Genomic DNA, 22,336 nt, shown 5'->3' with positions numbered 1-22,336 from the left:
AGAAAAAAGCGAGCAGATCTCAAGAATGTCATCAGCAAACTTGTAAGAACTGCACACACTGCCTGTCACCATCCTTATGCCCAGGGAAAAAGTATCCAGACAGCTGCCCAAAAAAGCTGTGTATGCTGTCTGTACAGATTATCCCAGCAACTCAGACTCTACTTGCTGGTGTCATGTCACAGATGATACTGTGCATTAACAAAGACCACAGCCAAATGAACACAGATGCGCTTATTTCTCTGTTAAGGTGCTGCAAAACAACAGTGCCGGAATTGAGCTCTGGTTGGATTTCTTAATACTGCACTTAAAAGTTAAGTTGGCAAAGAAGAAAGCCAAAATAGTCTTCAAGGTAGTCCCTTTAGACAGGACAGTGTAAACAGATGGCACTTTGCATTGTGAAGAAACAGCTTCCCTTAAAAACTTACTACAGTTTAAATATTCTGTTAGAGAAACCAGCTTAAAATCACAAGTGATTTTTACCCACAGCTCGAAAGCCAGCATGGAAGTTGTACCAGCTCGTATTTGCTTATTCCAATTCCAGAAGAGCTGGTTTCCTGGGGAGTGGAAATTTCCATGGTTAGAGTATCAAACTGGCTGCAGGGTACTCTGAAAGACACTGCCCTTACATTCACCATTACAATGCTTTCTCTCACTGAAGGCTTTAAATGTTGCTGAGAGCCCCAGCACACCCTCTTCTCAAACAGAATTTGAATCTACGCTCATCTCTGTTGGCTGGGTAATTCCATATATGTAACCAAATATTTGCAGGCTTATCATGAAATTGAAAAATTACATAGATCACAATCAAATTGCTGCACATCCAAAGCCAAAACTAAGTTCAGATTTCAAAATCAGTAAAATCACTTGGCATTAAACAGATTCTGGAAAGTTAAATGTTACATACAGGTCAACTCTAACAATACTGCAGCATACAACCAAAAACACTCTTGGAAGAACAGTAATTACCAAGCAGCTTTTAAACATGAAAAATTCGACAGTGGAGCGGCAAGGCTGATTGCTGCTTTCTGCCTTGTGTCCACTTGTCTCAAGAATTGTTACAGAGGCAGAAGAATTAAGCGGGCTGCATAGATACAGCAGTTGTCCTGCCATCTTCTCCTATTGCAACAGATGGCAATAGGCAATTCCATTGTCCTGCCGGAAAACAAGGAGATTCAAAGGACGTAAGTAACTGATGACAATGCCATCGTCTTCTGCATTTCAGTCTGTGCAAACATCTTATGATGAATTGCTCTTGAACCTGTTCATGCGGTTCCAGTGGCGCTCCGACTTGCTGAAACAGAAACAACCCTCAGCTGATACTCCTTACAAAAGTCTACACACCTTGATATACACCCAGGAGATTGGCAATATAGCACTGGAACCCCAAGGTGCAGCACTGACAGTACCCAAAGGACACGCATCCTTATCCGGCTGTATTTTGATGACAGGGTGGGTAGGCAAGTAGGGAGCCAAATGTTTCTTCCTAAAACAAAAACATTAATTTTAGAACTTGAATGTGTGTTCCTGTGTTACCATTTCCAGACAGTTTCAGCAGTCCTTTATCTTCCTTCCAAACACAATCCTCCAGGAAATCTGGTCTATGTCTTCTTCAACAGGAACTGGTGACAATGGAGGATGGCACCCAGTTTTCAACCTACCACAAGATAGTCAGGCAGCTATCCAAATCAAAATGATTTTTTTTAAAAGATGGAAGATTATTTTCTTTTAAAGGAAAATGATTTCTGTATAGGATAGACTCATGTAGTTCACGTACCACTTCTGTGTTCTTGACTACGTACAACATCAGCCCTCAAAGTCCACAGATCACCTCTGCATTTACTCAGAAAACAGACTGCTGAGTGAGGTCCACCATACACGCTGAAGGACCAACATGAAAATCAGGGTTTTGGGATACATGTGAACCTCACCATTCATGAGATCAGCACATGACTATGCTGGAGAAGGACGAAAGTTTACAAACAACAGTACACCTCTCCCATTCATGGCTCTGTACTTAGGTGAACTGCCAACCAAGATTCACTACAGGATTTTTTTATTTTTTTTTTAAGAAAAGGCTAGTAAAGAGATACCCACACTCCAATTGGTCCCATTCCAGGTCCTCCTCCTCCATGAGGAATGCAAAAGGTTTTGTGAAGGTTTAAGTGAGAGACATCAGAGCCATAATCTCCAGGACGACACAGACCCACCTGTGAAGGGAATACTCTGTCTCAAAATACTCTTTACATGCCATTTTAAGACCTATTACTTCATTCAAGAAAAATAGGTTGAAAAAGATATGTTTTTCTGTTTTTCTTTAATGTGATGCATCATAAACAAGAATTGATGCAAATAATTTTTTGCTTTAGGAATTCTTATATCTGTAAAGAATATCTTTGACAAAGATTAGGCAGACTAAGCGAATTTCAGTGAACAACTCATACATACTACAACACATTTCAGGGCAAAATCAGATACAAAAGAATTATTTTCACCATCTAATTTTGATTACTGTTCTTGAAAACCTCACCTCCTCCCTTAAACACTGGTGCCATATTGTGAGGAAGCTGTGTTATGGTCTGAACTGAGTACTGCTGTGCTATTTTTATTCCAAGGAAATGTACATTCCCAGTTGTAATAAATCCACCTTGGAGACTTTTTACCTGGGCATTCATATTTGCTCCGTCTAAGTACACCTGGCCTCCATGTTTGTGAATCAGGTCGCACACATCTCCAATCTCCTCTTCAAACACACCGTTGGTGGAAGGGTACGTGATCATGATGGCTGCCAAGTTCTCTTTGTGCTTGTCCACCTGGTGGCAGGGAGGGAGAGACAAAAAAAGGTCATCGAGGCTCCTAAAGCTTCTTAAGAGAAGATTTTTACAAAAACATGTAATTAGGGTCATCAAGTATTAAAAGATCTATGTATGTCATTCCTGGGACCTTACGACAAGCCAAGTGAAACCTGTGGCCTTCAAGGTAATGTGATCTAATGACCACCCCACTACTTACAGTGATATAGTTCTACTACTACCATAAAAGCCTGCTCAAATATGTATTTTTGGAAACTTGGCCTGCTAATCCCTTAGATTCCCACGAATCACCTGCAGCCAGTCTACTCAAAAAAGTGAAAAAAGTTGCCTAGCAACGCCTTCCCCAGCAGAGGTGGGCTTGAACTTCGCTATGTGAAGGCTAAAGTGCAGTTTCAAATGCTTCGCACTCATGAATGTGCTTCACTCCTTTCAAATACTAGATGTAGACCAAGAAGGTCTGCTATAAAAGAGCCTACTGTGTAGAAAGACTCTCTGAGCCACTCCTGCACCAAAGATCCTCAAATTAAAGCAAATCTCACGAGTGTGACATGGCTAGTGTCCAAGTGAGAAAAAAAAATGAAAGAATTTCTTATCCTTTTCAAGCATGTATTCACTACTACTGCCCTATTTTCTCTCAAAGAAAAATCTGATTCAGCTGCCAACAGTATCACATGTAGAGGAGAAAGAGTGTTCCTGCCTTGAAAATTAAAAATAATTAAATACTTACCATTGCTTTTAAATGGGAAATATCAATGCTCCCATTTTTATCCACTTCAATTGGCTGAATCTTCATCCCTGCCATTTGTGCACTTGCTGGATTTGTACCATGAGCAGATTTCGGAATAAGGCAAACCTTAGAAGGGAAAAGGAAGCAGAGGCTAAAGTACTACTAGTTAAAAAATCTTAAAGCGTTATAGTCTACGGTCAGCTAGAACTCATTATCAAAGTCTTCAAAATGGATCCTGGGGGAATGTTTACTGCCAAGTTGCCACTTGTACTGAAGGATGCAACTCAATTTTCTTTGAAGAAAATCCATTCAAGTATCAGCATCTAAATACTCATTAGGAAAATAAAAATTCATTTGCTGCATAAATCATATTTAGGCCTGCAATTCCAGAATATTTTCTCAGATACATTTAAAAATCCTTCCCTCTCACCCCCCTTTTTTTTAAAAGACTATTTTCTTACAGTAATCATCCTCCATATGTACGATGACTTGAAAGGAAAAACTATCTAATTCCAACTTTCCACTACATCTTCAGCAGACTTCCAAAGCATTTCCTTCTGTATTCTATTCAAAACAAAAATTTAGACTGAAATATTTTCATTGTAGCTAAGTAATTTCAGACAGCTACTTCCATGCTCTCTACAGTTCATTCAAAAAGAAAAAAGGAGAAGTACTTTTACTTCAATAAACGTAGAGTCTTGTTAGTGATAGGAAAATGGAGCTCAGGATATTTCCAGACATTTGCTAGGAACTCCACCCCTTCTAAAGACAACAAATATACTTTCTCTGAAAAAATCCTTTGCTTCTATTCAATGAAGATATTGAAACATTTGTCTATTATGATTCTCTTAGGAGGATTAATTTAACTAAGTTTATTAAGTTACTCAAACTTAGCTGCATTAAATAAATGACAGTAAGGAACTTTTTGTTTTCAGTAGAAACTGCATGATGGTCTCTACTGCATGTTTCTGTAGAGATACTGAGACAAATGTTAATTACTTTAAAAGCTGTTTCAAGGAACTGACCCATCTGTCTCAGCACCTGGATAATTTGCTCTTCTTGCAGTGAACTGTCAATGTTCTACTGTGCAACTGTGCTGAAAGGACACAGAGGGATGCCAGCTGGGAAGCACTGTGGCACATCTGTAGTCATTTCAGCTGCATAGCAGAAATGCAAAGTGAGTCTAGATCACCACCCCATCTTGCTGGGTTGCATCTGCAGCTGCTGGGTGCAGAAGTTACTGATCAGGCAACAAAGCGGACAGATGTGAGCTGTCAGTTGATGTCGATACTTTTTTTCCCACCAGAGGGCACCAAATCTAAGTGAGGCCGCCTGCAAGAAACCTCCTGTTTTACTTACTTTCTCCAGCCCAGGAGAAAAGATCACTTCAGCTTAAAGGTCAACATTTTCTGGGCTTTCTTCTTTTTTTTTTTTCTTTTTTTTTTCTTTTTTTTTTTTTTTCCCCAAGATTATCTTCATTTTACTATAACATTTGGAATCTGTTAAGTGTGAGCAACTGCAAGCAGCCTGCAGGCTGTCTCTTCTGCGCAGTTAGCCTCTGGGTATTTCTGAGTATAGGACCGCAGACACAGAAGCCCACGGAACTTGCACAGAAAAAAAGAAACAGGAAAGCATACATGGATAATCAGAAGATAACTGTCCAAGGAATAAAATTTCAACCTAATTTCACTTCCCACTGAGTAAAACTACTCACAAAACAAAGCTTGTAATTAATTGTAAGGAGTAGCTGATTTCCAACAAGCTGGAGGTGATCTGGATGCCACAAAGAAACAAAGACAGAACAAGACAACATTCACTATTCAATTTTAGGTAGTTTCCTCACACAGAGGTTATAGTTCCCAGGAGGTCAGGACAATCACCTTTCCATTTTGAGAAGACAATTGAGTTCCAAAGCTAAGTATAAAATCAGGTTCAGAAAATATGGATTTTTTTCCTACTGTTTAAAGCCAACTCTATGAGTGTATGAAAGAGGAAGATCTAACTAATTTCAGATTTCCAAGAAGTTTTTGATGTCATTCCAAAAAATGTTCCTAAACTAATTTCCAGTGGGGTAAGTAGGAAGGTTCACATGGAAAAATATATTATGAAAACACAGAAAAGAAACAAAAAGATAAATAGCCAGTTTGAACTGTGGAGAAAAGTCATACTAATGGAACGTTATAAAGATCTGTGCTGGTTCCCTAGCATATCCACTTACTCATAACTGGTTTATAATGGAGGCATACAGTGAAATGCCACATGTCTTGTTAATACAAAATCACTCAGGTCACTAAAAGAACTGATTGCATAGTTCAGAAAAGAAGCCACAGTATTGAATAACAGCATTCAAAACAGAATATACTGGAGACAGACAGATCTAGGATATTACACAAGAAATCAGATCTTCACAATACATTACTGGGATCGTAGTTTCGAACCTATCTCCACTCAAAAGATCTTGCAGTGTTGGGGGGGGGGGTGGGGGGGTGGGAAGCAACTGCGTTAAAAACTAGAAAGGAAAGAGAGAACAAAGAAAGAGGAATACAGAAGCTCTGAGGATAACCAAAGCTATGAGATAGCTTTTTTGAGAAGGACGGACAAATGACTAGAATCCAACTAGGAAGACAGAAATAAGGATGGATAAAAATAACAATAAAAATCCCAGAATTAATACATGATATGAAGAGGGAAGAACTGTTCATCATCTTTCAAGAGTGAGAGGGTATTAGATGAAATTGTAAGATGTCAAGTTCAAAAAAATAAGAGAAAGCATTTCTTACAAAGAAATATGAATATATGACAATGGGTGATGAAGCCACAGAACGTTTTCTCCAAGATAGTGTAAATATCAGAACCTTCCTCATACAAGGTCAAGTGATCAGATTTAATTGCAGAAAACTGCATAAGCAGATTTTTCAGCTGTAACTGCCTGCCATTAAATGTAAATAAAGAATTTTCTTTAAAAGAAAATTAGAATTCAGAATTCTATTAAATGTAGTGTACTAGTAAGAACTGATTTCTCTTTGGGGTTAACTACAGTTGTATCACCTCTCAGGTTTACAGAAACTCTCTTTTGTCAGGTTACAATGGTATAGCTGAGAAGTGACTCCTTGACGTCAAAATTTCAGGTAGGTAGTATAGAAGAGAATACAAATCAAGCCTTTAGACTGTAGTGTTAACAATGGAAGATAATCTTCAATGAATCAAAACTGATTTGCATTATTAATCTACAGGTTTTGTGGCCCTTGTGAAGCAAAATTACCTCCGTGTATCCTACAGAAATTTATTTGAAACACTTTGAATGGACAAGAACTGGATGAACCTAGAGATTTCTATGAGTAGCTACCAAGGCATACCAGAGGCTTGTGTGCTTTTTTTGTCAGGGGTAGCTTTACTGGGAAACAGCTGATGTTGTAAGCAGTGCAAGTTTTAGATAATCAGCTCCTGTTCCCTGTGTCACTGAGAAAGCTGGAAAGGGGGTGTCATACCACATTGAGAAAAAAACAAAACAAAACAAAACAAAAAAGTCACTGCTCATTTTCTTTTGAGACATGGACATCTGGGCCTAGATCCATCTCACTGAAGATCTGAATCACTGTTTCACATTCGTGAATAGCCTGTGTGATGGCTTCAATGGTTAGGTCTGCTCCTTGATCATGGGCCCATCTGTAGGTTTTAGACCTCTCCCTAAATGCCCTGATGTTTCATGGGCCCACTGAGCTATGAATAACTCATCCTTAAGTTCCCAGTCCAGGTCTACCTGAGCCACTGCAATTCTGGCACCCTGCTCTCCCTGCTCGTTGTTTTGGTGTTCTTCAGCGATGCTGCCCTTGGGCTTGTGAGCATCTGTATGATAAGTACCTTTAGAGTAATGCTTTCTACTCAGGCAGCAATGTCTTGCCAGAAGGCAGCAGTCCAGATGGGTTTACCTCTGTACTGCCAGGTGGTCTGTTTCCAATGATGCAGTCACCCTCACAGGACATTTGCCACCATCCATGAGCCAGATTTGATATAGAGTACTAGCTGCTTTTCTCATTCAGCTAACTCTAGGTCAAACTTCTGCACACTGGCTTAACTTGCCTTCTCCTTTGATGCCTTTGACAACTTGTTGTATAGGACTCTACACAGCAGCCTTCCACTTCTGATGGCTTCCTACAACACAACTGGATCCACTGGTAAACGGATCATACTGCTTTTCACCTTCTGGTAAGTCATTACACGGTGTCACTTCTTGCACATGAGTCACCTCCTCGAGTGATGCTCTGAAATTTATGCCTTCTGATGAGTCCATGATCTCTTCCAGGATTCCTGGGCGGCTGGGGTTCCCCATCCAAGCCTGTTGCATGAAGCAGCTCAGCCCTGCTCATGCGCTGCTAGTATCTCGTTTTCAGTCAAAGTGTAGTGGGACCTGGATCCTCAATATCCCTAGCTACAAAACCCTAAAGGCTGACCTTGTATTTCTCCAGTTGTTTTCTGTCAGGGGCTCCAGTGCCAAAATAGTTCTTCTTTAGGGTCACTTACTTGAGACAGCTCATAAACTAACTGTAACCTGGCATACACATGCATTCTCCAGTAATCCACAATGCCTACACAAGCCTTTCTTGTTAGCTGGTGGGGACATAGTTATTAACTTATTGATTGCAGCCCCAAGGGTGTGACAACGTCCATCTTGCTGGTTTAGTCCCAAGAACTGGATCTCTTGTACAGGTCCTTTGACCTTGCTTTGGTTTTATGGCAAAAACAGCTTTCCGAATGATGTGGATGATTCTTTTCCCCTTCTCAAATGCTTCCTCTGCTGTGTTGCCCCATACAATGATGTCATCCATGTATTGCAGGTGTTCAGGGGCTTCCTCCTGTTCCAGCGCAGTCTATATCAGTCAAAGACTGATAGGCAGGTAGGGCAGTGCTTACAGCCCTGGGACAGTTGGATCCAACTGTATCAGACAGCCTGCCACAAACTGTGGCCTGCACTCTGCTGCCAAAGGGATCAAGAAAAATGCTCTGACAACATCAGTTGTGGCATACTGCTTGGCCACCTTTGACTCCCGCTCACATTGGAGTTCTACCTTGTCCCTCACAGCAGCACTCAATGGTGGCATCACTTCATTCAGGCCATGATAGTCCACTGTTAACCTCCACCCTCTGTCAGACTTTTGCACTGACCTCCTTGGAATATTTAAGGGTTATTAAGTCTTGTTTATTACTCCTTGGCTCTTTAATAGATGAATCAACATATGGATGGTAACCAGGGAGTCTCGGTTGGTGTGATACTGCCACTGATGCACCATCAAAGTAACAACCAGCACCTGCTGTTCTTTGTCACGCAGCAACCCTACAATGGAGAGGCCAAGTAGACAGTTGTTTAATCTTCTTTGTGTCCACTGTGGCTACTCCAAAGGCCCACGACTACCTTCTCGAGTCCATGAAATACACTCCTCTGAGGCAGTCTATGCCAAAGATACATGGAGACTCCAGGCCATCACAATAGGATGCTTCTGCCATTTGTCCTCTGTTAGGCTCACCTCAGCTTCTAACACAGACAACTGTTGGTATCTCCCTGTCACTCCACAAATTCAGATAGGTCCTGCCCTCTCCTACCCTGATGGCATTATGGTACACTGTGTACCAGTATCCACCAAAGCCTTATACCCCCAGGGATCTGATGCGCCAGGCCATCAAATCCATACAGTCTACTAAACTTTGTTATCCCCTTCCTCTGCCTAGCCAGAGGCAGGGACTCTTTACTCCCAGTTGTAGCATTCACTCTCTGGCTCCTGTAGTGTCAGACCAGAAGTCCTTTTACCAAACTCAGGAGGAGAGGTATTTTCAGCCCTTATTCTGTGTCTGGGGAACTGCTGGTTGCTGCTTTCCACTATGTTGGCAGCAACTGGTGTAACAGCTTTCTTGGTTGGTCCCTTCTTAGCAGCTGTCTTCCCCTGCAGTTCAGGTACATGGGTTTCTAGCTTTGAGGTGAGTGCATTGTCCCTTTTCCTCGTGACCTAGCCCAGGCACCCAGGAAGAACCAGATGGTGCCATGTGGTGTGCCCCGGGGCACACCTCCCCCCTCTGGCAGGGGGAGGCAGACTACATGAGGCACCCCTGACAGCCAAGATACTGCTTGTGTGGATGAGAAGTGGAGGGATTCTCTTTGAAACATCCTGGAACTGGCAAGACAGTATCTCCAAAGTTGGTATCTCAAGATGTGTCCAGTCCATCATCACCAGTGAGGTGGCATATGATACTGATGCATTTTCCACAGACCTCCTCTACATGGCCCACGTGTACTGGATGTCGTGCCAATTTGTGGAGACCTGTTTGTTGTCCAGATCACTATAGACCACGTCCACCACTGCTAATTCTCTTTAGATACTGAAAACCTTCCTCAGCAGGAGTTCAGTTGACAAAATCACCCTTGAGAGGACACATCACACTCAACAGAAACGACCTCCAGAGACTGCAGATTGTCAACTCTCTTCTGATTTCTTTGTTGATTCCCACGTTCCTTCCAATGGATCCCAGCTGCTGGGCTTCCCTACCCTCAATTCTTCACTATCGCCTCCAGCATTCCAGCATTTGAGCAATCAGGCTGGCAGCCGTAATTTTTCCACATATCTTGGAGCTTGCTCAGGGTCAGGGATAGAGTGGTTTCTGCCTCTTGGATAACTTCTATCACTTCCTCCTTATGTTTCCTTGCCAAAGGCTTCCTGATCAGACCCCTTCTTTCTCCTCCTCCTTTATTAATTTATGGTACACTCCTGTTGACCCCCACTGCCAGTGCTTTCTTTTTACTACCAGGGTAATCACTGTGGTTGAGGTTTGGGTCCCTGTCTCAACCATTGTGTCCTTAGATGTAGAGGCCCGCTTTCCCCTGGTGCTAGACAGAGGCCCAACAGGCACAGCCCAAGCCCCAAAACAGTGCTAGTAGCTGATGGGTCTCACTGGGGCAGGCAAGGCACCCTTCCATCAAGTGGTGTGCCAATCCAATGGGACTGCATGCCTATTCAGCCGTAAAGTCCCAGATTACAGGAGGTGATAACAGCCCTAGGCACCTGCCCAAACCCTCCTAACACACCGGTCACCCAGGGATCAATGGCCTCAGGGCACATTTCTCTGTCAGCTCAACAACAAGTTGTTTACCCTTACGCCAGGTCTTATGCCAGGACCAAACCAGGTCACACACACCCAACAAGCCACCAATGTTACATAATAGGATCAAAAACCTTACGTAAGAACGTACAAAAGACTCAGGAGCCCACACAACCGAGCTGGACACAACCCCAGAAGAGAAGAGGGAGGTGTAGTCCCTTGTTCTCTCCACACGGTAGCTCATGCAGCACAGGAATGGCATCACAGCCAGGGCTGTATGCCAGGCCAGGCATACGGCCATTGCTTTTATCAAAATGTTTCCAAGCACAGAAAAAATATGTTGATAAGCAGCACAGCAAACAGCAAGAGCTGAGAGCAGCCATTAAAAAGCCCTAGACTCTACTACACAGTCAAGCAAGCAAGTTCTGTCACCCACACAAAAGCCTGCCAATTAACAAATTAACATGCTCAGATCAAAACTGTCATTACCTCAAGCCCTGCGCTGGGTGCTAAAAAGGACTGTGATGGGTTGACCCGGCCAATGGCCAAACACCCACACAGCTGCTCACTCACTCCCATCTCCCATGGGCCAAGGAAAAAAATACAAGTAAGGTGAGAAGACCCATGGATTGCAAGAATGACAGTTTAATAGGGAAAACAAAAACCGCATGCCCAAGCAAAGCAAGAAGAGGAATTAATTCATTACTTCCCATGGCCCAGGAGATGTCCAGCCACTTCCTGGAAAGTAGGGCCTCAGCACATGTAAGGGTTGCTTGAGAAGAAAAATGCCATAAACGTGACCTTGCCCACTTTGTCCTCCTTTCCCTGAGCTTTTATTGCTGAGCATGCCATTATATGGCATAAAACATCCATTTGGTCAGTTTGGATCAGCTGCCTTGGCTGTGTCTCTCCCAGCCTCTTGCCCACCCCTAGCCTACTCCCTTGGAGGGGACATGGGGGCAGGGTCGAGTGGGAAAGACAGAAAGTCTTGACACTGTGCAAGCACTGTTCAGCAACAGCCAAAACATCCCTGTGTTATCAACACTGCTGTAGCCACAAATCCACAGCACCATACAGGCTGCTATGGAGAAAGTTAATTAACTCCATCCCAGCCAGAACCAGTACAATCACCCCTTCAGGGAGTCCCTTTTCCTCATTCCCACTGCCTGTAAAAATTTTTAAGATGGTATCCATGATCCGTGAGGGAAGCAGGGAATACTGAAAGCTTGTCACAGATGAGGATATGCAACCTAGTTTCTCTCCCTCTAGGTGAGTCTTAGCTGCTGAATCAACTCTCTCCACTTCCCACCCAAAGTTCCTCCCCACACGAGTGTTGACACTTACAGTTCTATGACGTTCTCCTTTTGCATTTAAATAAGCTTTGATTGCAGCTAAACCCGCATACTCTCCTTGGGCTCCACTGCAAGAGGAACACAAACCCTGTTACACAAGCACACAAACCAGAAAGCTGTCTACTGAAACTTCAAATTTGTCCAGCCCTAATCCTTCTCAACAGCTTTAGGCAAGTGTTAGCAAATTAAAAGAAGCACATCCCATGGATTAAATTAAAAATGGACAAGCATTAATTAACATTGCCTCTTTTGCAAACAGTAGATGGAAAAAGTTATGCCATTTTATGTACTTAAACTACGATGTCAAATCCTTATGGTGACTGAGTTGATTCCCATTTCTGCATATAGCAGGGAACTACATGCTTGACTACAGAGAGGCAAACTAATACTGAAATGCATAGTAAAGCATACATAGTGAAACATAAGAACTCTTTCAGTGACATCCTAAGTGTCAGAGTAAGTCCTCGCTGCTCATTTCCTATCAAAACTACTAATGGGCATAAACAGGCTGCAGCAGTACTCATTCAGCTCTGCTTTATTTATTTCAGTGAGCATGCAGATCCCAGGCATTCTTCAGTCAAACCTAGTATTACCTAGTGCATTAAATATCAGTTTCCACAATTATATAGTTGCCAGTTCATACAGCTTATTCCTATTTCAAATCTTTAATTTTAGTTCATAGAAGGGTGTCAGTAACATCACCATTTTAAGCAAACAATGGTAGAGAGGAAAACATGGGAAAACAGATTAAAAGAATACAAAAGACCAAATCATAAAACTGGAGGAGATGAGACGAGACAAAATAAAGTTCTGCAGTTTTGAAAAAACAAATCTTGTTTTCATAACCTTGCATTCAAGGCTTCTCTTTGACAAATTTAATTTTAGAAACATCTTCCACTTTCGACTTGCATATTTGCTTTAGAGATAAGTTTTTGGACTTGTGTTAAGGAGCTAATGTTCAGAAAAAAATTCCTACCTGTTTGGTTGGAAGGAGATTTTGTCATAGCCAGTAATCTCACATAGGTCCTTCTCTAAATCCTTGAAAAGCTGTTGATACCCTTGAGCTTGATCCAGGGGCACAAATGGGTGGATGTTGGCAAATTCTTTCCACGAAATAGGCTATTAAAAAAAAAACAAACAAACATGCGCTGTAACAAAAAATTCTGCAGAAAATTGTTATGTTATTAAAATCTATGAAGAAAAGAAGCTGCCCTGTGCTCAAATAAAACCCAAACATTTCTTGTGCCTCAAGACAAGTTCTCAACTCACCGTAGGATGGTTTCCAGTAACATTTTTTTTAACATTCAGAAGATGCTTAAAAATCCTTAATTTCTCCTTCTAGGTCACCTACCCTTATGTAGAGCTGTGGGATCACATGGCAAACAGAGAGGAGTGACATGGAATAGGACATAACACTCAGTTTGTTTCACAGTTTTGTCGCTACCCATTTGAATTGGAAAGGAATACAAGACAGAACCCAGTGAAGGGAGAAGACATACAGAAGGCAGTGACAGAAAGGGGACAAACGAAACCCAGCGAAAGAAGAAGCCAATAAGGAGAGAGCAGAGGACACTCAATCAGAGTCAAAAAGTAATTTGGTAGCCCAACAGCCTGGCTAAGGCTCTGCTTTGTTTGCTATGAAGATATCTGGGGACTCCAGCTTCTCTCCGGGGGAAAAGGAGTGCTATCCTAAGAAACAGCAAACGGACAAAGACGCATGGATTGCCAGCCCCACCTGACTCTTTCCATATTTCTGAGGATTTGACTGTAAGACTCGTAAAGCAGATAGACGTTAGGTACCACAACACCACATGAGGAAACAGGACTGTGATACCTAATTCCAAAAATTATTTTCAGTATTTTCTTCAGAATGGAGTCTTCAAAGCCACTCACTCTCCTGCTGTTGGTGCACTCCTACTGTGTTTATTGGAGCTTTTTTCCTAGCGGAAAAGGGAGTTGATGGCTTCAGCTACTTCTGAAACTGCCTCCTCAGCTGGAGTACTAGACCAAAAGCAGTCTTTACAATGACGCTGGCTAGATAATTTATTCATGTGGGTCTCAAGTAAGACAGTATTATTGCAACTTACTGTAAGTTCAGCTGAACTATTGAGCTTCATTGTGCAGGACCCCTAAAAATACAAAAACACATTAGTCAGAATTTATTAAAATATATAAATATGTATGTAAGTAGCTATTTTTTTCTCTTTTTGGTAAATACTTACCAAAGGAATCATGCTGTGAACAAGGGAAATATCTTTGTTTTCCAATCTTTTCATGTACCGCACGATATTTGTCTCAGAGTGATAGCTGGAGAACACAAAATATGGTGTTAAGGCAAGTAGATTAGCTATACCAGCTGGCTGATCTGTGCTCTAACATAGGAAAATCCATTAAAAAAAATAAGATTGAGGATAATTTTTAATATATACTAGGTACTTCTTTACAAATAGATACTTTATGCCTGTTAATAGCAATGTGGATGAAAAATGACTATTATCATTTGCTCAGAAATGCTATCAGTAAATGTGCAATATAAGGGCTCTAGTAAGTCTGCTGATACTACATCCTTGAATAATAGCTTGAACAACGTAGCACATTAATTGAAAAAACACATCCCCCATGTGACCATGAGTATTGCTTTATCCAATTAAAATGTGAAAAGATATCTAAAAATGCTACTGAATAGAGTATTTCAGAGTAACAAGTGACTGTGTGTGTACAGCTACAAAACTGACCTCAACTGACTCCAATAACACTTTTGAAAGGAGATAATTTCAGATTCAATTAAAATACCAGATATATAGCAATTTCACAAACCTGTTGAAAACCTGATGTGTCAAGAATTTGGAAGTTCTCTTAAACGGGCTGCTAAGGATGCCTTTGGTTTCCTCACCCATACCCTCAGCAATTAGCTCCTTTGACACAAAGAAACATGGAGTCAAATACTTTCATGGAAATTTCTCTTTTCGCAGTCAATTTCCATCAGAACTAGCTTATACTACCATCTTACCGCAAGATTTAATCAGCTTTTTAGTTAAAAAAAACCCTTTATTAGCGTACACACCTGTATAGATCTGGCATGACAACAGCATTATATTAAAACTGGGTACAGATGTCTCAGTAGTCCTCATCTTGGAAATAATGCTGCTAATTACTAATGCAACAAAAATTCCAGTGGAAGAGAAATAACTGACCACCATGTCTTAACTCTCACAAAACAAGTAACAGCCTAAACACAAGGTGTCCAAGCTGATCAAAAGGACTAAGTATTACAATAAGAAAATGGCACTACTGGATTACATAAATCATTGTTATCTCATACTGCCTTTTTCTCTAAGAGAGGATCTGAAATTCTCAGTATTTAACAAATGGTCATTATATGGACACCCATTGTCCCAAGAGCAGTCTTGCTTTTCACTAAATTTCTGAAACATTCACATAATTTAATCCGTATGATCTATTGTCTACTTACAGCTGAAGACTCGCAACCGAAAATCCATAATATGTCATCTAGGTCTTTCTCGTTTACAGTTTCATCAAGGGATACTCCAAGCTATGGATAAAAGCAACAGTAATTGCTCAAAACTTTTAATTCCTGAGGCATAGTATATTTGTTCTGGTCAAGAAAAAACATTCCAGAAATACAGGAGGAAAAAAAGCAAAAAATCAACCTACCCAACAATATGTAAATGTCCTTTTATCTAATAGATACATACATTTATTTTGTTTGCATACCAAACCACTGCCCAGGGAAGTGGTGGAATTGCCACCCCTGGAGGTATTTAAAAGACGTGTAGATGTGGTGCTTAGGGACATGGTTTAGTGGTCATTTTGCAGTGTTAGGTTGATGGTTGGACTCTATGACCTCAAAGGTTCCTTCCAGCCCAGATGATTCTATGATTCTATGATAAAATTTTCCAATTCATACCTTTCCCCTGCTAAAGCATCCAAGCCAGATGGCTTACAAGCTTCAAGACTCGTGACCTCACTTTTAATGTTTCTGTTTTCCATTTAATACGAAAATTGCCCATTTTGCCAGACCACTCCCTCCCCCCATCCCATTTTACAGAACATATTAGACTTTGCCAAAAGTCCTTGTGCCTACCAAAATGTGGTTTAGATTTCAGTTGCCTTTAAACACTACCACAAAACCTGAATTCAGGAGGTCACCTTGCATTTCATCATTAAGTTTTAGAGTCTCTCCACTCTAGCCCTTAGTGGCATATTTAACATGAAACAGCTAGATAATCTTTTTAAATAGGCATGAAATGCAAATACAATGATTATTTCTGGAAGTTCAGTACATCACTTAACAACTTAATTCTTTGTTATCTTTACAATTGACTGATATATCAGAGCAAATTACAAGAAGTCTTAAATAATTTTGTTCTGTTTAGCACATGTAGTGACTAGAAAATTAATGCAGAAAAAATCATACTACAAAATTTCTGAAAGGTTTAGGGAGTTGCTTACTCTTCCATCACTATAAATCCGAAAATTTATCTTTCTAAGAGCTGCTCTGTCCAAAACCTCTTTGACTGAGCATCCACACGTGATCATCAAGGTATCAAAGAAGAGATCATGATGTAGTTTATGACCAGCTCGCCTGAGACCTATAACAAAAAAATGAATTCTATTAGCTGCATACTGTATTGCTTGCTTACACAGTACTTGCATGACAACACTATCGATCTCATAAGTAAATGATTTTACATAATAAAGGAAAGTATTGCCCTTGTGTACAGAGCAGCAAAATCACCAGCCTTTTAGCGAAATGTCACTGAGCATGAAATACATCTAAATCAGATTCAGACCTAATTAATAATGCAGATCCGAGTCTAGGGAAGATCTTTCTGACACATCAGATTTGTAATACATACTGTAGCAGAACTGGTATATGAATGCAGTGAGAACAAAATCACAAGACTGGAAAGAAAAATTGTATTATATGAATGGATATAAACTATCATAGAGCTTGCCATAACAAAGTTTGGAATCTTCATGCTTTTCATAGCAGCAAAAGGTCTTCCAGCTAAGCTGGCAAATAAAGCATGGATAACTGTGACAATCGTTCCTCAATTCCCAGCATTCCAGTTCTGCATAGCTCCTTCTTACAGCAATGACAGTCATGCCATTGGTCAGCTGTAAAACCTTGGGATTTCAGTGTTCATATCAGGTATGATACTCCACCCAACTTAACTGAAATGTTCCTAGTTCTTTAATCTCATTTATTACGTATTTTTGCTATGTCATTAATATTCTGTGCAGATTTCTGTGTGTAAACTAGGATGGTCCAGTAAGTGAAGTACAGAGCTTGGAGCTGGAAAACAGCATTTGAATCTTATCATCTAGGGACTTGTGGTGTAGACTTCTGTTAGTTTCCCAAGGAAACAGAACTAATGTTTGCAAGCTCATATCACATAGATATCTAATTCTTGGATGTCTAAAAACATTAGCTATAAATTTTGTTCTCTCTAGAGTTGAGAGAACACACATCAGCTGGCAAAAAAACCCACCATAAGTTTATTTAAGAAGATGTTTTATTTAAGAAGGTGTAAGGATTTAAGACCAGCTTCTGAAAACATTAAACAACTCACCTTCAGCCAAGATTAGAGTTGCATTGTGTACCCGTCTTGCAATATGCCTCAATCCATCAGACCCATGGTATACACCAAACATGGCTGCCATGTTAGCCAGAAGAGCCTAGGATTCAAATACAGTTTAGGACATTATTATTACAGATTGCTTCATTTTAGTCTAGTGAAAAGTTTCTTTAGCACCCAGGGAGAACCACATATCCTCAGCTGAATTGATTACATGTTGCCTACAAAATAAAAGGTGGGAAAGGCAAAATACTTTTATGACAGAGGAATTCAAAGCCCTTTCAAACGTGTCAGCAATTAACATGAACTTAAATTTAATGACTTCAACAAAGATGCTTGAAGACTCTCAAGTAAAGCTAGTCTCATAGGAAACTCACTGTTTAGGAATGGTACAAAACATTTATGGAATATCTCATGAATACTAAGTAATTAAGCTTGTTTTAATATTAATAATCCCTCCTTAAAATCTGGCACAAAATTAAGAGCACAACCAAAACACTGACAGAAGCAGAAAAAATTAGGAACTTGTCTGGCTGAAGGTCCATGGATGCATGCTGAAGATAACTATTTTGGATAATTACTTACTTAATCATGGTATTTTCCTGTAAAGATAGCTCTTTGGCAATGTAATATTTTTGCATCAAATCACATAGAAAAAAATGCAAGTTGTGACAATTTGAACGAGTAGTTTTAGAATTTAAAAATGGAAATTTTTTTTGAGTGGGTAATTTCAGATCATTAGAATTTCCTTCTGTTTTATTAAGAAATCTGTCTCATTCATAACAAACACAGCACTGCTCAGTAGCGCTCACCCTGAGACAGATGGACTTCTGACACTGCGTGAATTCAGGGCTAAAGTCTTTATTACAGGAAAGAGTAATACCATCTTTTCAAGCAGGGTTCCATTTTTCAAAGGACTCAAAACAAATGCACAAACACCAGGATATTTCAATGTTCTTTACTTTTCTAGTAAAAACTCTCAAAACTAAAGCTAACTCAAATCACGGTGATGTTAGGACTATAATCTTATGGCTTAACTTGTTCCTTTCTACTGCTGAAAATAAAGCATGACAAGTTACCTGTGCTGTGCAGATGTTGCTGGTAGCTTTATCCCTCCTGATATGCTGCTCTCGTGTTTGCAAAGCAAGTCGGTACACTTCCTTTCCATTTGCATCTCTAAGTCACAAGTGAAAAAATTGCTTCTGTTACTTTAAAATTACAGCAATTTAAGACATTGGGCTCTATGCATGCTAACCTGAAACTGATTATCTAACCTCAGAGACAGAAAGGTCCTGGAGAGAATGAAGTACGAATCAGGACAGCTGTGATATCAAACAGAGAGTGAGACTAAAGTCTCTAGAGTTCTAGTTACATCATGGCTGGCAAACGTGTCCAGTCAGGTAGAGCAGACAGTAAGTTTTCTAAGCATACTACACCAAAACTTGGTATTTGCTTTAAAATACTACAGATTATTGCAACTGTTTTAATTGAACAGCAATCCAGAACTTAATTTGAACAAACCCTGAGAAGGCAGTGTCTTTCTTAATCATGTCAAGTAAAAGCATGTTGAGTTTGTATGTAAGAATAACCCGTCCAATAAGGTTGTATTGGATAACTGAAAGGGCTCTAGCCAATCCATCCTTTAAGAGGTCCTTTTGTGGGGCTCCTAACATGTTAAAAGTGGAGAGGTTAGAGCCAATCTAATATAACTTAAAACTATGAAAACTTTCAGAACAGCCATAGAAAGAAATGGACAAACTGTGTCCACATACACCTAAATAGATATATGTGTGTACCTATGTGGGGGTTTGAATAGCTAGACTACTTGCCTCAAGCACTTGTGTACCAGTTATATGATACTTAAATAATTTTTACTCTAGCAGTTGTTTGGGAATTTTAACTATACAGCTTAGTTTATCATCAGTACATTCAGAGGGACCTTGACAGGCTGGAAAAATGGGCTGACAGGAACTCCATGAAGTTCAACAAGGGGAAATGCAAAGCCCTGCACCTGGCAAGGAACCTCATGCACCAGTACGTATTGGGGGCCACCCAGCTGGAAAGCAGTTTGGCAGAAAAGACCCTGAGGTTCCAGGGGGACAACAAGTTGAACACGAGCCAGCAATGTGCTCTTGTGGCAAAGAAGACAAATGGTATGCTGGGATGCCTTAGGCAAAGCTTTGCCAACAAGTCAAGGGAGGCGATTCTTGCCCTCTCCTCAGTACTGGTGAGGCCACACTTGGAGTGTCCAGTTCTAGGCTTCTAAGTACAAGAGAGATATGGAGCTACTGGAGAGAGTCCAGTGAAGGGCCACAAAGACGTTGAAGGGACTGGGCCATCTCTCTGATGAGGAAAGGCTGACAAAGCTGGCACAGTTCAGCCTGGACAAGGCTCAGGGAGGACCTCCTCAATGTATATAAATACCTGAAGGGAGAATGCAAAGAGGATGGACCCAGACTTTTATTAGCAGTGACCAGTGACAGGAGCAGAGGCAATGGGTACAGACAAACACAGGAGGTTTCTCCTGAACATGAGGAAACACTTTTCCACTGTGAGGGTAACTAAGCATTAGCCCAGGTTGCCCAGAGAAACTGTGGAGTCTCTTTCATTGGAGATCTTCAAAAGACATTTGGACATGGTCCTGGGCTACTGGCTCTAGGTTACCCTGCTTGAGCAGGGGGTTTGGACCAGATGACTTCCAGAGATCCCTCACAACCTCAATCATTCTGTGATTTTGTGATCAAAAACATAAAAAATCCACAGCAGAAAGCTGCATTGGTAAACTACCGTAGCTTTTCCCATTTTAACAGTTTTTCCAACTTTCTTGAGATGCATAAAAATGAAAGTACATTAAAAATATTAAAATAGGTGTAGTCACAGAGTAGCAATAGCATGACCTTGATAAACAGAATTACTGTTCTTTTGTAAAGATTGTACCAGACTTCCGATCAAAATCTGAATTGGGCATCAGATTTCAGAACTATGAGTAAAGCCTAAGGATACCCTTAAGAATAAGCAAGATGATTAAAAATATGTTTGAAGGAATATTACTAGACAAATGAAATCTTACTAAGCTTATTGATAACTGTTAATGTCATTAGTTATTTTGGTTACTGAAGTACTTCTAAATAGCTTTTGTGCCAAAGGTACACAGTCTTTTCAGTGACAATTACTTTGCCTTTGTATTATTCCCAGTTAGACATCTTGTCAAAATTTAAAATATGTCACCCATAACAAGAATCAGAGGTATGTTTTTCCACACTCTTTCTCTGCTATGTTTAAATTTGACTAAAATTTGAACTAGATTAAGTTCCTTCATGGTTATTTGGGAGGTTCACTGAGTTTTCTACTTCTTCCCATTTGTTTTTAATGACTGGATGTCAGAGAAAAAGGTGTAACAGTACAGAATAAGCGGAATAAGTGAGCTTGCAAAGCCTCATGCCATCACAATTAATCCTCTCTGCTGTTTCTGTTATGTCTTCATCCCACGTTGTAGCAACCACTATAGACAGTTCACAGCTTCATTTCACACAAATGCAATTCTTTAAGCTTGCTTCCTAAAAACTGAAGGCAACTTTTATTCTCCCAGTTTTCATGAAAAAAAAGGTGTTTGGCACAACACCATGGCCAGCTGTCATTCATAAAGGCTGCATAAGATGGTCATAATAGGTTTTATTTCAATTTTCCCTGAAGACACTAGGAGAGCCCTTACCTTGTAACCCCCACCATTCTGCCCGGCATCATTCTCACTAGATTTTCCTTGACAGCAAAGAAAGCCGCGTGGGGTCCCCCATAGCAGAGCGGCACACCAAACCTCTGGGAGTTACCCAGGACAACATCTACCCCAAACTCTCCAGGAGGCTTCAGAATACAGAGGGCCAGAAGATCAGTAGCACAGCAGGCGAGAGTCTGAGAACAGAATTGCACAGAGCAGTTATGTCTCTTTTCTGAAGGAATGGCATTTGCATGGGAGCTAAGCTTGAACAGGATACAGCTTCAAACAGTTCCATATCACTTGCACAGAGCTGAGGTGCAATGGTTGTAATGGTTGTAATGGTTGTAATGGTTATCAATTGCATGGAGCTGACACTTTAGATGATAGCTCGTGTAATACTTAGTTTCGATGACAACAACTGTTTGGTGCATCGGACTGAAATCTCATGAGACCAGTAAAATTTACTTTACCCCATTCTGATGAGCTCTTTCAACAAGTTCGGAGAAGTCTTCCACCTTGCCTTCCGTGTCCGGATACTGAAATAATACTCCACTGACATCCTTTCCACTGAAATCCATCTCATGGGGTAATTTGAGCTCAGTAATAACACCCGTATAACTGGAAAACAAAAACATGCAGAAGACAACATATTTAAACCACTTTCCACCTTGGAGTGATATGATGTTTTCATGGACTTATATATGACTTTTTTCTTTAACATACAGAGAGTTGAACTTGCTTTGCAGTGCTAAACATTGAGAAATTTTCATGTCATGGTATACAGTACTGAAGAATAATTGCATTTGATATCATCATCAGAAATATGGAGCAAAGCAGAGAATAGGATGCATAAGCTACATGGTATCGATATTTTGCTGCTTTAACATGTTTGAGAACTGAGTCATATTTTTAGAAGATGGTTACTTTAAACTGTAACCTTAAAATAGATTTAGCTGTCATTAAAGATAAATTTTGCTATCTAGGGTAATTAATTTCCTAGGTTAAAAATATGAATTCAATAAACAAACGTATATCTCTGTGTG

General features: G+C 40.4%; 1 protein-coding gene across 1 annotated transcript in view; it reads right to left on the bottom strand.

Moving 5' to 3' along the window:
- GLDC (glycine decarboxylase) overlaps positions 1–22,336 on the bottom strand; it is a gene marked incomplete at both ends in the record, with an annotated part of 46,109 nt that overhangs the window by 2,284 nt on the left and 21,489 nt on the right. The window contains 13 exons of the mRNA XM_082497987.1: positions 2,091–2,207; positions 2,661–2,810; positions 3,538–3,663; positions 11,968–12,043; positions 12,952–13,094; positions 14,063–14,104; positions 14,198–14,347; positions 15,448–15,528; positions 16,449–16,588; positions 17,573–17,678; positions 18,658–18,754; positions 21,291–21,487; positions 21,764–21,911. Coding sequence (XP_082354113.1) covers positions 2,091–2,207; positions 2,661–2,810; positions 3,538–3,663; positions 11,968–12,043; positions 12,952–13,094; positions 14,063–14,104; positions 14,198–14,347; positions 15,448–15,528; positions 16,449–16,588; positions 17,573–17,678; positions 18,658–18,754; positions 21,291–21,487; positions 21,764–21,911 — 1,573 coding nt within the window. The remainder of the gene's footprint in view (positions 1–2,090; positions 2,208–2,660; positions 2,811–3,537; positions 3,664–11,967; positions 12,044–12,951; positions 13,095–14,062; positions 14,105–14,197; positions 14,348–15,447; positions 15,529–16,448; positions 16,589–17,572; positions 17,679–18,657; positions 18,755–21,290; positions 21,488–21,763; positions 21,912–22,336) is intronic.

The sequence above is a fragment of the Vanellus vanellus genome (assembly GCF_965231255.1).
Source record: "Vanellus vanellus genome assembly, chromosome: Z".
NCBI classification, from domain to species: domain Eukaryota; kingdom Metazoa; phylum Chordata; class Aves; order Charadriiformes; family Charadriidae; genus Vanellus; species Vanellus vanellus.
This window is presented reverse-complemented; position numbering and strand designations above follow the sequence as displayed.